The sequence below is a fragment of the Equus przewalskii genome, chromosome 4, assembly GCF_037783145.1.
Source record: "Equus przewalskii isolate Varuska chromosome 4, EquPr2, whole genome shotgun sequence".
Classification (NCBI taxonomy): Eukaryota; Metazoa; Chordata; class Mammalia; order Perissodactyla; family Equidae; genus Equus; species Equus przewalskii.
This window is the reverse complement of record NC_091834.1, coordinates 26,551,611-26,566,861: the sequence shown is the minus strand read 5'-3', so window position 1 is coordinate 26,566,861 and position 15,251 is coordinate 26,551,611. Positions and strand designations below refer to the sequence as shown.

The 15,251-nt window shown below is 37.0% G+C and overlaps 1 protein-coding gene across 19 annotated transcripts in view; it reads left to right on the top strand.

The window, feature by feature from the left end:
- CACNA2D1 (calcium voltage-gated channel auxiliary subunit alpha2delta 1) overlaps window positions 1-15,251 on the top strand; it is a 515,258-nt gene that overhangs the window by 396,705 nt on the left and 103,302 nt on the right. For all 19 annotated transcript variants that reach the window (XM_070617290.1, XM_070617294.1, XM_070617291.1 and 16 more), the window contains one exon: window positions 1,402-1,501. In XM_070617290.1, the coding sequence (XP_070473391.1) occupies window positions 1,402-1,501 (100 nt within the window). The remainder of the gene's footprint in view (window positions 1-1,401; window positions 1,502-15,251) is intronic.

Sequence of the window (15,251 nt, the reverse complement as noted above, 5' to 3'; positions counted from 1 at the left end):
GATAAATATGATTAAGAGGTGGTCCCTGATCTCAAAGATAATTCAAATATATTATCCATATTCACAAATAACTAAAATAATTGTAGGAGGTTATAGATATAAAGTGTGACACAGCACTAAAGGAGTCCATAGGAAGGAGATGGCAGTTTGATTTAAAGTGTCAGGAAAGACTTCATTAAGGAGATAAAGTTAGAATTGAATCCTTAGAGCTAAGATTTAACCAGGCAGGCATGGGGAGGGGAGAGGAAAGAGAGTGGAATTTCAGGTGGAAGAATTGACAGAAGCAAAGTGGCAAAGATGAGAACATCTGGGGGAACTATATCGAGGAGGTAGAGGAAGGAGAGAGAGAGAAAAGATTTATGAAAGTTTTTTGAATGCAGGACTATTGAGATTGTTGGCTATTTAGTAGGTAACTATAACCTATTAACAGTATTGGATCAAGGTGTGTTTCCAGAATTTTCACCTGTTAGCATGGGGAGGAGAAGAGACTAAGAGCTGGATTGAGTGGCTATTACCCTAGTTCAGTGTCTTCAGATAACGAAGGCCTGAGGCAGAGTGGAGAGAGGATGGAGAGGAGGCCACTGCTTTAGGAACATTGTAAAGTGAAATGAACAAGGAAGATTGTCTGAGTGGATAGGAAGGTTGAGAGAGAGGAGGAAATTGATTGACTGAGTTCCATCCTGGTTGTTACCAAGAACACAGATAGAAAAGAAAAATATGTCTGAGGGTCATTTGTCATTTTGGACATCGAGTAGTTGTTTAACAAGCAATGATGTGTAAAACTGGGAAGAAGTCGAGAGTTAGAGATGTAGAAGTAGGAGTTAGTTGCCTAGAGATGAGCCACACAAATAGATGAGGTCGCCAAGGATCATAGAATATGTAGACACAAGACAAATGAAGACTAAACCCCTGAGAATATCTACTTTAGGATACAAAACAAGGTATTTTGTCCACAAATCTTTCTATTATCACAACTGTTATAAGCTTCATTATTATTGATTTAAATCAAGTCAAACAATGGGCTCCCTTAGGCAATGACTATTAACCTCTGTAGGTCTCACTTCTAACTTGGCTAATAAAGCGAGTATTCAGTTATATATTTCCTAAATACGTGAATATGTCATGAGTATCCATATTTCCTTAAAATTGTCATTTGATGTGTAATTTATATCATTGTAGTTAGAAATATATACATTCTGATGCCGGAAGGAAAGAAAGACAAGATTTCTTATAATTTATTTCTCTATCAGAAATATGATACTACTGATTTTGTAAAGACAAAATTGTTGTTTGAACATTATATAAGTGATCTAGAGTCTATGCATAGGTTGCCTTTTTTTAGGATGTCCAATGTTGTTTAAATATGTGGTCATTAACTTGCATGGACTCATTTTTTTATAGGAGTGGAAGTGTTAGTGGATTGACACTTAAACTGATCCGAACATCTGTCTCTGAAATGTTGGAAACTCTCTCAGATGATGATTTTGTGAATGTAGCTTCAGTAAGTACAAGATGACTGCATTTTTCTGAATTAAATCTGCAATTTCTATCTCCCCTTGACGTTAAATACTTTATAGTGTTTTATCACAGACAGGCTGAGGTATTTCTGATCTCTTCAAGACTATCTTACTGAACTTTCTTATCTTGTTACTAATTCTCCTATACTTCCATGCCAGGGTCCTTTGTGAATGTCTAAGCCTTTACCCATGAAGTAATGCATATGAAGGAAAACATTACACATATTCTCCTTTACTGGGAGAGCTTAAACAGATGACATGAACTTCTGTACTCATTGATAACATTGTAACTCCTAATAAGTAGCAACTTGGCAGTATAATTGAATGGCGATTTTCTATTCATTATAATGCTCATTTCACACTGGCCACATATCCCTAATGTATTATATTTTTAAAACATTTTTTTTTATTAACACAAGAACCAATAGATACTTGAGTGTCCTTCTTTTAAAGTCGTATTTTCCCAGAACCATCTTAGACCTTCCTACTCATAGCTAGAGAGTAGTAAGCTAGGAAGCAAATAAAACAGGACAAAATGAATGTTACCTTGTCTCATTTTACTTCATAGAATATAGGCAAACGATTTCATGGCCATTTACTGGTGGATACAATTTCACATTTGAAGTGGTTATATTCACAGAGATGCAGGTGAGGGAAGAGGAATTTGTGGTGAGGTCATTTTGTGCTGAACAAAGGTGAATGGGTCTGTCTCTAAAACCACTTGGAAGGAAGAAGCTAAAGCAGCGGGCCTGCAATCTATTTCCTCCCTTTACTGGAAGGGCACCCCTGGGAAAAATCAGGCAGGGGAACCAGGTATAATCTCTCGGCAGCCTGAGCTCCAGGTGATTAAATAAATGATATTTACTAAGAGGAAGAGGCTGTATTCCTAAAATGCCTTTAGCGGGATATCCCTGGCTAAGGGTAACTATCATAAATAGAACCCAGGATGAATGAGGCAAGATTCCTTAAAAACATGTCTTTTAAGTGATATAACTCTCTGGGAGATAAATTGGAGATATTTTGTGGTTTAAATACTCCCGCTATTCAAGGAAACCTGGGAACCTCTTTTTGAGACCTCCTTTCATCTGGGCCAGAGGGTGCCCCCAAAACCATAAGGAATGACCTGGTCTATCAGTTTTCTAGGGCTACTGTAACAGAATATGACAGACTCCGTATCATAAAGTACAGAAATTTATCTTCTCACAGTTCTGGAGGCTGGAAGTCCAAGATCAAAGTACTGACAGCTTTGGTTTCTCCTGAGGCCTCTTTCCTTGGCTTGCAGATGGCCGCCTTCTTGCTGCCTCTTCACATGGTCATCCCTCTGTTCATGCATACCTCTGGTGTCTCTTCCTCTTCTTATAAGGACACTGGTCATATTGGATCATGCCTCTACCCTGATGGTCTCATTTTAACTTAATCACCTTTTTGAAGGCCTTATCTTCAAATACCATTACATTCTGAGGTATTGGTGTTTGAGACTTCAGCATATGAATTTGAGGGGGACACAATCCACCCTATAATACTTGGGGTACTACCCTCCATGTCCAGGTCCAGATCTTTCTCTCCTTTATGTGAACCCTTAGCAGTCCTTTAGTTTGTCTGTATCCTTAATATTATTTAGTAAAATTTGATACTGCATAAGATCTGTGATTTATGTCAGTCTGATTTTACAATCTGACCCTGTATGTTTGCTCACCACTTATTCAACAAAATGCGAACAAGTAAAATATAACACTTGATCTCTGAGATAAAATGATCAGAAAAGATAGTCATTTAGTTTGATTTGTACATAAACCTATTGCTTATTACAAAGACATTGGAATGGTTGCTAACAAAATATTATCTTTGGTATAGCAAAGGATAAAATCATAAAAGCATTAAATTTGGTACAGATTTGGCATATCTAATGAAATTTATGTAAAACCAGCAGATACTAAATATGGTTAATATCTTAATCTGTCTTCTTCCTGATCTTCACCATGGATTCAAGTGTATATAGTTTATTTGAAACATGATCCCAGTGAACACTGCCAGTTAAAGGAGTGGGGAAATGAGGCAAGGGAAGGAAGGAAGCCAATTAAAGGAACTTAATTTAATTCAAAGGAACTTAATCCTACTGAGGAATCCTAGAAGCTGTATAGAATATGAACTTCAAGATTATTCTGCCTAAATGCCAAGGTGCTGGGGTTTTAAGGACCAGCCTTCCACATGTGTGGGCAGAACAGATTCTGGTCACAAGAGGGAGAACTGAAAGAAAAAGTTGTAGCTGATGGTTGTTAGAAACTTGGCCAGTGTCCACTGGGTCCAGGCACTGATCCTTAAATTTGGGCAACTGGTCACAAGTTTTAAAAGAGTAAACATAGTACATCAGAGAAGTGTGTGCTGCCAGAGTTAGAACCAAGTCCGTAATTTATATTAATCTTTTCTCTCCTCTAATATTCTTCCTAATTTCCCTGTAGCCTTGGCCATCTCTTGTGCTGGTTTCTTGCTTGGTGGTTTGACCCAAACTTTTATCCCAGAGGCCTATGAATCCATGATTTCTGTGTCCATTCAAACAGTGGTTCCTGCAATTGTGCATTCACAGATATCACCAAGCATGGAAGTGCTTGAATGCACCCCCTGAGTTCTATGCATAGTTCTCCCTCATGATAATCTCCTTGTCAACTGCAGCCCTGCCAGTGGAGTAAGTGTTTTTTCTGGCATGCTAGTCTACTGGCATGAGAAGCCCAAAATACCCAGATAGTAGCTATGGATTTAGGTTTAGTGAAATTTTTGCCGTGACCCCTGTAGAAGCACCACCTCACTCCCACACCTACACACACCCACTTGTTAAGGAGAACATTTATTTCAGCAGAGCCTAAAGTTGCAGGGACAGGGCATAAACAAATTTCCCAAGCAAATCATTTTGAGTTATGGTGAGTAAAGACATTCCTACTTCCTTCCCTTGGTTCTCAGACTCACATTTTGCCCTTTTGGGGCAGAGCAAATGTGGGGAGGGGAACCCTGATTTGTAGCATTTGCTAATTTTCATAACATAAATACTCCAGAATGCCAATTTCAAGCTACCTATGTGAGGTCAACTGGCTTTAAAACTTCCTAAAAATTTAGCCATTGTTGGTTTTTTTTTCTTTTGAGGAAGGTCAGCCCTAAGCTAACATCTGCTGCCAATCGTCCTCTTTTTGCTGAGGAAGACTGGCCCTGAGCTGACATCCATGCCCATCTTCCTCTACTTTATATGTGGGATGCCTACCACAGCATGGCTTTTGCCAAGCGGTGCCATGTCCTCACCCAGGATCTGAACTGGCAGACCCCGGGCCTCCAAGAAGTGGAATGTGTAAACTTAACTGCTGTGTGACTGGGCTGGCCCCTGAGCATTGTTTTTTTTTTTTTATTTTTATTAATGTTATGATAGATTACAACCTTGTGAGATTTCAGTTGTACATTTTTGTTAGTCATGTTGTGGGTACACCACTTCCCCCTCTGTGCCCTCCCCCCACCCCCCCTTTTCCCTGGTAACCACCCATCAGATCTCCTTATCAATATACTAATTTCCACCTATGAGTGGAATCATATAGAGTTCGTCTTTCTCTGACTGGCTTATTTCGCTTAACATAATACCCTCGAGGTCCATCCACGTTGTTGTGAATGGGCCAATTTTGTCTTTTTTTATGGCTGAGTAGTATTCCGTTGTGTATATATACCACATCTTCTTTATCCAATCATCAGTTTCTGGGCATGTAGGCTGGTTCCACGTCTTGGCTATTGTAAATAATGCTGCGATGAACATAGGGGTGCAACGGACTCTTGAGATTTCTGATATCAGGTTCTTAGGATAGATACCCAGTAATGGGATGGCTGGGTCATAGGGTATTTCTATTTTTAACTTTTTGAGAAATCTCCATACTGTTTTCCATAGTGGCTGTACCAGTTTGCATTCCCACCAACAGTGTATGAGGGTTCCTTTTTCTCCACAACCTCTCCAACATTTGTCACTCTTGGTTTTGGATGTTTTTGCCAATCTAACGGGTGTAAGGTGATATCTTAGTGTAGTTTTGATTTGCATTTCCCTGATGATTAGCGATGATGAACATCTTTTCATGTGTCTATTGGCCATATTCATATCTTCTTTTGAGAAATCTCTGTTCATGTCCTCTGCCCATTTTTTGATCGGGTTGTTTGTTTTTTTGTTGTTAAGCAGTGTGAGTTCTTTGTATATTATGGAGATTAACCCTTTGTCGGATAAGTGGCTTGTAAATATTTTTTCCCAATTAGTGAGCTGTTTTTTTGTTTCAATCCTGTTTTCCCTTGCCTTGAAGAAGCTCTTTAGTCTGATGAAGTCCCATTTGTTTATTCTTTCTATTGTTTCCCTCAACTGAGGAGTTACAGTGTCTGAAAAGATTCTTTTGAAACTGATGTCAAAGAGTGTACTGCCTATATTCTCTTCCAAAAGACTTATTGTCTCAGGCCTAATCTTTAGGTCTTTGATCCATTTTGAGTTTATTTTGGTGTGTGGTGAAAAAGACTGGTCAATTTTCAATCTTTTGCATGTGGCTGTCCAGTTTTCCCAGCACCATTTGTTGAAGAGACTTTCTTTTCTCCATTGTAGGTCCTCTGCTCCTTTGTCGAAGATTAGCTGTCCTTAGATGTGTGGTTTTATCTCTGGGCTTTCAATTCTGTTCCATTGATCTGTGGACCTGTTTTTGTACCAGTACCATGCTGTTTTGATCACTGTAGCTTTGTAGTATGTTTTGAAATCGGGGATTGTGATTCCGCCGGCTTTGTTTTTCTTGCTCAGGATTGCTTTAGCAATTCGCGGTCTTTTGTTGCCCCATATGAGTTTTAGGATTGTTTGTTCAATTTCTGTGAAGAATGATCTTGGGATTCTGATTGGGATAGCATTGAATCTGTATATTGTTTTAGGTAGTATGGACATTTTAACTATGTTTATTCTTCCAATCCATGTGCAAGGAATGTCTTTCCATCTCTTTATGTCATCGTCAATTTCTTTCAAGAAAGTCTTGTAGTTTTCATTGTATAGATTCTTCACTTCCTTGGTTAAGTTTATCCCAAGGTATTTTATTCTTTTCGTTGCGATTGTGAATGGGATTGAGTTCTTGAGTTCTTTTTCTGTTAGTTCATTGTTAGTGTATAGAAATGCTACTGATTTATGCACGTTAATTTTATACCCTGCTACTTTGCTGTAGTTGTTGATTATTTCTAATAGTTTTTCTGTGGATTCTTAGGGGTTTCCCTGAGCATTGTTTTTTATGAGCAGATATAAGCTGGTCCCAGAACATCAATGGGTTCTGGGACCGTGGTTCATAGTACATATTGCCTCTTGAAGGACAACATTCCAACTCAAAGATTATCATATTCAAGCTGGAGCCTTAGTTGCGCATGTAGGAGACTGTCCAAATGTTTTATCAGCCTGGCAGCTTCCAAGTGATGCAGTGTATGGTAGACCCAGTGAATCCTGCAGTCATTTGTTCATTATTGGATCTCCTTTACCATACAATAGGTTGCTTGGTTTGAGAACACGTTATGCAGGATTCCATAATTATGTCCCATGATGATAAATCAGGCAGTAAGTGAACTGGGAGGATTAGTGGTGATAATGGATGAGGCACTACAAACAAGGAAGGAGAACTCATAACTGGAGTATGTATCAATAACAAGAAAAACAAAATTTACTCCATCCGCCTCCAAAGGGATAAAATCAAGTATAATCTATTTGATATTAAATTGTTGGTTGTCTTTTTGAAAGGTGATACTATGTTGAAGACTCAGCATTGGACAATTTCCAATGAGTTGGTCATTCACCAGTGGCAGTAGCTGTATCTATACTTGGTGAGGAAGAGCACATGCTTTTAGACCCGTGTATATTCTGTCCTTCTCTGCTACCCTGCTGCTGCATTTATGGGCCCATTTTGTACGCACTACAGTTGTCACATGCAAAGGCTGGATGACCTCCAATGGACAAATCATCTTATCCACCCATTTTTTCTGTACCTCCTCTGTGATGAATGCTCTCTAGTGGTCACTGATGTGAGACAAAGAGATGTGCACATTTCATGCTTAATTTCCATATGTCCATCCTCATACTTATTCACCAGAACTCTTTGTCTGGGAGAGGTCTTCCAATCTTGCTCCTTCAAGGTTGTTGGCCAACCAGCCAAGCCATTTGCCGCTGCACAGGAGTACATGTGTTTTCTTATCTCAGGCTACTTGTTCCTCCACACCAAGTTGATGACCAGGTATATTTTACCCTAAGAACTCTCAACATTCATTCCGTGGCATGTTCTCTCAGTATCTGCTGGTTCATATTGGGCAGATCTTGTATCTATTTTGTTAAATATCCTCTTTTTTGTTTTCCTGGAGCAGAGTCTACTTTTCCAGGTGGGCCATGTTGAGTGCTGACCTTTTTGTTGCCTTGAGTCATGAGGGGAGATGGGATTAGATCTTGAAGAGAGCAAGTGTCATCTTTTATGGTCTTTAAGAATGGAGAAACTGCCACCCTCTAAGGGGAAGAGGTTACTTCTGCATATGCAGAGGGTATAGGGCAATCTAGAAGTTCAGTGTTAACTGTATCCCCGCAGATGTCCTCATTCTACTTCTGAGATCTTATTCTTTGCCTATCAGTGCCCTGACTTGTGTATAGAAACCTGCCAAAGGCTATCAATGCAGCCTCCTTTATAATTATGTGACTCTGAAAATCTAATTCTGCACCTATTTCTAGCACATGTTGACCTTTTTACAGTAAGAGGTGAGAATCTCTTTATTAGCTGCCACAGAAGTCTTCTGGCTTTCGTACTTTGCCCTTAGTTGATTGCTGGCTGACCTGAAGTTGTCATTTTCTTCAATGAGTTTAACAACAACCAGCTAAGTCCAAGCCCTTATTATTACTATTGTCACCATATTTCTCAAATGCTAGGTGCCTCCCCTTCAATTTATATTGTGTTCCAATCACCACAGATGAAAATCTTAGTAATTGTGATGCTACAGCCTCAGAGGGGTTTTCTTGACTCCAGTTATTACTGATATACAGCCAGTTACCAGTGGGGTCTTTGTTGCCACATGGCTGGTGAATGATTTAATTCTAGAATCCTCTCCTGAGGATCTGCTTCCTAAGGTCACTGATGGTTCAGCTTAGATTGAGTTTCCTCAAAAATAGTCCCTGAGATGAGAATTCAAATACAAATGGTTTATTTAGAAAGTAATTCTAGGAAAGACTTAGAGAAATGTGACAAGTAAAACAAAAAAGAGAAGAGAAGTAATAAACAGTGAATTATCAAACAAATTACCACTCTGAGTGAGTAGAGCTTAATCTTTTGGGGCAATTCTGAGAACCAGTGTAGACTACATGAATCAGAATTATCCTTTCCAAGGGGAAAGTGTGCTGGAGTATTTAAAGTTAATGATTGCTCCCAAGCAATGTTTATTCCCTGGTGTTCCCAGGCCACCATATGCACAGGCAGAGCACTCCTAGAAATCTCGGGCAGTTAAATTTGAGCTAGCATTCATGGAAAAATGGATGGGGCACCAACAGCATTTGCCTCAGTTAGAAACTGAAAACTGCTACTAATAAATATGTTTTAAAAGAATTTCTGACTAAACAATAGAAATGCCTTTGAATTAATTTTATGCTTTCAACATTTAGCCAGCAACTAGTGATTCTTTCCTAATTAAAATAAGGAATTTAGGGGCTGTCCCCATGCCCGAGTGGTTAAGTTCGCACGCTCCGCTGCAGGCAGCCCAGTGTTTCCTTGGTTCGAATCCTGGGTGCAGACATGGCACTGCTCATCAAACCATGCTGAGGCAGCGTCCCACATGCCACGACTAGAAGGATCTACAACAAAGAATATACAACTATGTACTGGGGGGCTTTGGGGAGAAAAAGAAAAAGAATAAAATCTTAAAATAAGGAATTTAGATGGGATTGACATTGGGATTCTTAATGCCTAACAAGTTTTAAAGATTGTTACTTCTCCTAAAAATATTATGGTTGTTAAATGTATATTTCTTTAAAGAAAATTGTTAACTAACTTCTTAAGAAACACAATTGCAAGGTATATCCTTGTGATTTCTATGAACCATGTTAATACAGATTTTATTGGTGGACTGACAGCTCTTTGTAAATCCTTACTTGGGCATCCTCACTTGGTGTAGCTTGAGTATGTGAGGTAAACACATATGGGCAAATAGAATCTGTTGCTTGTAGAAAGAACTGGGAGTGCAGTCGATCTGAAAGTAATGTATCTGAATATCTCAATTTAAAAATTATAAAAATATCTCAGTTACATATTCAGAAATAGGGAAGAGAGTGATACTGAAAGATGCACAGCTCATACAAATTGTAAGAGAAATACTGCAGGAAGATATTTGCAAGATGAAGTCATAGTGATTTCCTACTTTACTCTCAGGAGTAAGTCAGCTCCTGGTATATTGGTTTGTTTAGTTTAGGTTAGTCACTTCAATTTACTTTACTTTAGTTGTTTATAGTCCTTATTTACCACATTGAGATATTTTTGTCAACTGTATTCTGAATTTGTTATTAACTGTATACTTTTGTTTAATTTTATTATTTCTGAAAAATCATTGGTACATTTTCACGATTGAAAAGTCGCTAAATGATTGTAAGTGATCATATTATTCCAGACATAGATTTGCCCTTCAGAAAATCAATACAAACAAAATCAAAAGTAGACGTGTTCATTGTGTATCTTATCTGTTTATTAATCCTCAGTTTAATCACAAGTTATAGGGAATTATTAGAGTTTTTTTTTTTTAACACTGCTCATGTGACAGGAACTGTTCTATGTGTTTTTCATGGTAACTCATTTAGTCTTCACAACAACCTTGTGAGGTAGATAATATTACTATCCTTAATTTTACAGACAAAGAAAGAGAGAATTCTAGGAACTCTTGTAAGGAAGAAGACAGGATTAGAGCACAGCCATCTTTGTTTATGAGTCTAGATTTAATCCAAAGTTATGTGGTTGAATCCTGGAGAAAAATATAAAATAAGGTTATTAATTTTATTGTGAAATCTGATATATTTAAGTAAAATCCTGAAATATTAGAATTCTTAGAAATTCTCAGATAAAAATATGATTAGGTTATGACAGCAAAGAGAAATGCTTCTTTTTAAATCTAAATTTATTATTAATTTTTAAAGAAGCATCTTATTTACATTTGAGTAGAAAAATTCTTTCAGAAAATTTTCTGTATTTAGGCTAGAAAAAACATAAATGATTTTGATTAATTCTTATGATTGCAAATAACGCTCAAACACTATATCTGGATTATTGATTTTGCCTAGGTAGTATATCTTATTTTTATATATTTATTTACTTCTTTTATCATGAATCTTTTGTTCCTATCAAAGCTCATATACGCTTATTTACATTTATATGATATTTTATGTCAACCACATTAACTTCATAATTTAAAAGAAATCTTCAGTTTGATTAGTTACCATTCTTTTGGGGGGGTATAAAATGCCTAAAATTGATATATTTAAAGAGAATTAATTCTTATGTAATATTTTGGTAAGAGAAAAGTAAAATTATATTTATATCTTTAACAGATAGGCCTTTTCATTAAATACAAATTTAACAATTTAATGATATGAAAGTTCTAAGAAAAAGAAACCCTTCAAAATATATTTATAATGTCCTGGTGCAGGGCGGGTGTATGCAGACACATGTGCATGTAGTTTTTTTTCCTATTTTCTCCTTGAAACTATTTGTAAATCGAGAAAAGAAACAATGTAATTTTTAGCTTTTGTCACTTCAGGGAGGCATAGTAATAAGGCACAGAGGAAACCCGGTAGTGATTCTGTATTTAACTTTGACAGTAATTTTACCACAAAGCCCTCATGCATTTCTCTTTATCCTCATATCTCGGATCATATGAGTCATCCAAAGGGTTATGATGCAACCTATATGAACACATTCCCAAAGTTGCCTAGAACCACCAGACAGAAAACTCAAGCAGCCTCTCATTTTTAGGTTTATGTTTTTAAGCTTTTTTTTTTTTTAAAGAACAGTAATTTTTATGCTTAAATCATGTATAAGATGTCAGAACTACTGCCGCATCATTCCCTACTGTTTCTGTTATCTCCAGGGCAATTCTTTGTTGCGGAAAAGAAGCCTGCTGTTAGGCAAAGCTTAAATGCAAGCATAATGTAGCTGTTTTCCCACTAATCCAGTTATATGCTGTCATAGAAGTAAGTGGCAGATGATAGGAGCAGCAATTCAATCACTGCGTGTTCTGATTTATAGGCAAAATTCCAAATATTGACACAGTGAGTAGAATTTGTTTATGAAAGTGAAGGAGTGTGACATTTTAGGAGTAAAATATTGGTAGCCAGTGGAGGATGAAAGGAAAATGTATGCTGATTATGGACAATATGTGAAAATTGATATCTGAAGAAGATGGTCATATGTTTCAATAAAATCACATATCTCTTCACTTAAGAATTAAATGCAAATATTATGATTACATTAAGGATCTTTGAATCGATTTTTTTCCAGGAAGCTTTTCTAATTTGTGGTGGTTATAAAATGCCGTCTTTGACTACTCATCAGAAAGGAATAAAAAAATATATAATTCCTTATGATATATTTGCTGTTAGTTGTAGGAGAGAATTTTTTTTTTTTAAATAAGCTCTACCCTCTACCCATATTGTAGTCAGTAAACAACAGTTCTATAAGTGACAATCTCTAAACGTAAGTGGAAAATGAGGAGTGAGGAACACAGCAGGTAGGAGGCTGGGAAGGGATGAGCATGTTGGCATGATTTGCTACAACGTTAGTAAGGCTTGTGTCTGGTTAAGTGACCTACTTTCCACTCTTCTCAGACAATCCTGCCTCTTAGATGGACTTGCATAGGTAGGAATAATGAACAACCTTTGAAACTACTAGTGATATGACCTTGTATAAGTTACTTCAGGCTTAGGAGTCTGTTCCCCCTCTTTGAAATGGCTAGAATAATATATAACTTGCCAAAATGTTGTTGAGCACCAAATGAAAAGACACATGTAAAATGCTTATATATTTTAATCATTATTATGGTTATTATTGTTGTTATTGTTATCGTCATCATCTTGCAACATTTTTCTACTAACTGTTGTAAGACAGTTCTTCATGAATCTGTCACATTTCTTCAAGTCTAGGCATTAACAATTTGCTCAGATTTATGTACATTCCAGGATAGTAACAGTGGAGATGTCTCCTTTCCCAGAAGAAATTTATGTTGCAGACTGATTAAGATACTGCCTCTCTCTGGAGGGGAGGATGAACTGGCTGCTAGCACAGCCTTTATAAGATCAGCGGTTTCCTCATCTTGGGATTCCTTGCCTGAAACACACCTACTGCCAGTACAGATGACCTCTGGCCCTCCTCCAGTCCTCCTGTGGGAATTGGGGTTTGGGTGCAAACAAAGCTGTCACTCTGGTTACTGCTATTGCTGTGAGTACTAAAGCGCCTTTGGCTCTGACCCAGAGGGCTTGTATTATTCTCCCAGTATCTATGAAACTGTAGGAGGCTAACTGCTTAGCTTGAAAGTAGGGTAAAATCTCACACACTTGCTAGTTCTTGACTTGACAGTTTAACACCAACTAATGTCAGTTTAGGGGTTTGTTTAAATATGGAATTGCCTGTACGTGCAAGAAAGATATGATTTGGATTGTTCCTTTTCCTGTGAGCTTTAAATTTGAGTTGTCCTTCTAAAAATATGCCTCAACTGTTCCTAGACAAGGACATAGTTTTCTTAGCTTAGGAACCTTCCTACTCTGCATATGATAATGAGCACATTGTAAGTTGTTGCACAATTTAAATTTAAAAGTTACTTCTCCACTCTTACAAAACAAGCCATCTTTTTGCCAGAGTTCAAGTAAAAGAAAAAATATTTGGCATGCCAATATGATTTTGTGAAAAATGAATTACAGGAAAGTAATTTCATTTCATGTCTTATAAAATAGTTATCCATCTAGATTTCAGGAAAACTTCATGTTGATTCATATCTCATTTATGTCAACAAACAAGAATATTGTAGTTTATACCCTTGCTGCTTAGAGTGGAGCCTGTGGCCAAGCAGTGTGAAGATCGCCCGGTGGCTGGTCAGAAACGTAGACTCTCAAGCTCAACCCCAGGCCTAAGGAGCCAGGACCCGCATTTAGCAGTTCTCCAAGCGATTCCAGTGCCATGTTTTGATCATATTACTGTTAATTGTATGTACAACAGGTGGGTTTCATGTCATTGTGGAACAGGAAATTATCATACTAGAGAGGTACATTTAGCAAAGTCCAATAGGCATCTGTCTGAGGCTTGTTATAACTAATCTTGTTTATTATTGACTTAGATTTTAAAATATTGATAATTCATAGAATTAGTAATCCTATGTGTTTATGCATATTTTTTTATTTTCTAACTATTTGCTTTTTGGAGGGGGGGTTTTAAAAAAACAGATGAAGGAGTAGAATTAAGCTCATTAAACAAACCAAAGTTCTATCTCTTTTATATACTTGTTTTTTAAGGTAAAGATGGGTGCTTTTTAAAATTATTTTCATTTAAAAGACACAAAATGAAATGGCAGGCTATAAAGAAAGATTCTGAAGTAAAGGACAAATTTAGGGATTATAATAGCAGGGCAAGTTCAAGATTATTTGATTTTTTTTTTTTAAGATTTTATTTTTTTATTTTTCCTTCCCCAAAGCCTCCCAGTACATAGTTGTGCATTTCTAGTTGTGGGTCCTTCTAGCTGTGGCATGTGGGACACCGCCCCAGCAGGGCCTGATGAGCAGTGCCATGTCTGTGCCCAGAATTTGAACCAGCGAAACCCTGGGCCACCGAAACAAAGCACGAACTCAACCACTCGGCCACGGGGCTGGCCCCAAGATTGTTTGATTTTTTAAAAAAGAGATTGCCAGAGAATAACTTAATTGCTTTGTGAGTATAAGGAAAGTTTATAAGAAGGTGTTGACAAGCATAATAAATATGTTTTCCATTAATTAAAGGATGCACTAAAGGTAGTTTTTGGTACTTAGAAATTAGTTGCATTTGCAATTTTAGAAATAACAAAGTAATTCTTAAGATGAGGCAGAGAAAATGCTTTTCTTTTGAACTGAGCTATTATTTTTAAAAATATAAAAATTATTGACTTATTTGCTGAGGCTTGAAGGACTAGGAAAAGACTCCATGCCCAATAAGCACAGATGTATGTCAGTACTGATTGGGTAAAATTTTTCAAAGTACATTTAGTCATTACATTTTGAGATGGGTAAAGAGAGTGACTTGGGCTGACCTGAGCTATGGCCTTATAGAGTTGTTCACAGTTATTTAAGTTAAATTAACATATTTGTTCCTAATTACTTAGCAAGTTTAAATTCAAAAGAAGTTAAAATATACATTGATTCCATACTAAGGAATATATTAGTAGAATGCGTAGACTTTAACTTTAATTTTTGAATAGCAAAATCCTATTTTAGCAAATTCCTAAGGGACTGAAAATAAAAGCATTTTGAGAATTTAGATGTCTGTGTTAGAGCTTGAAAACGTGCTAAGACATGAAAATCTTTTTGTCGTATGTTCCATTGTAAGGGACTTTGTCATAAAATGACAATTAGCATGTTAAGGTCTCTTATAAATTTCAGATACAGATATTGGCATTTGCTTTTCCTCACAATTAATTCACCTAATGTTTTATTCAAAGGGTGTTTATTGCACTCTTTAA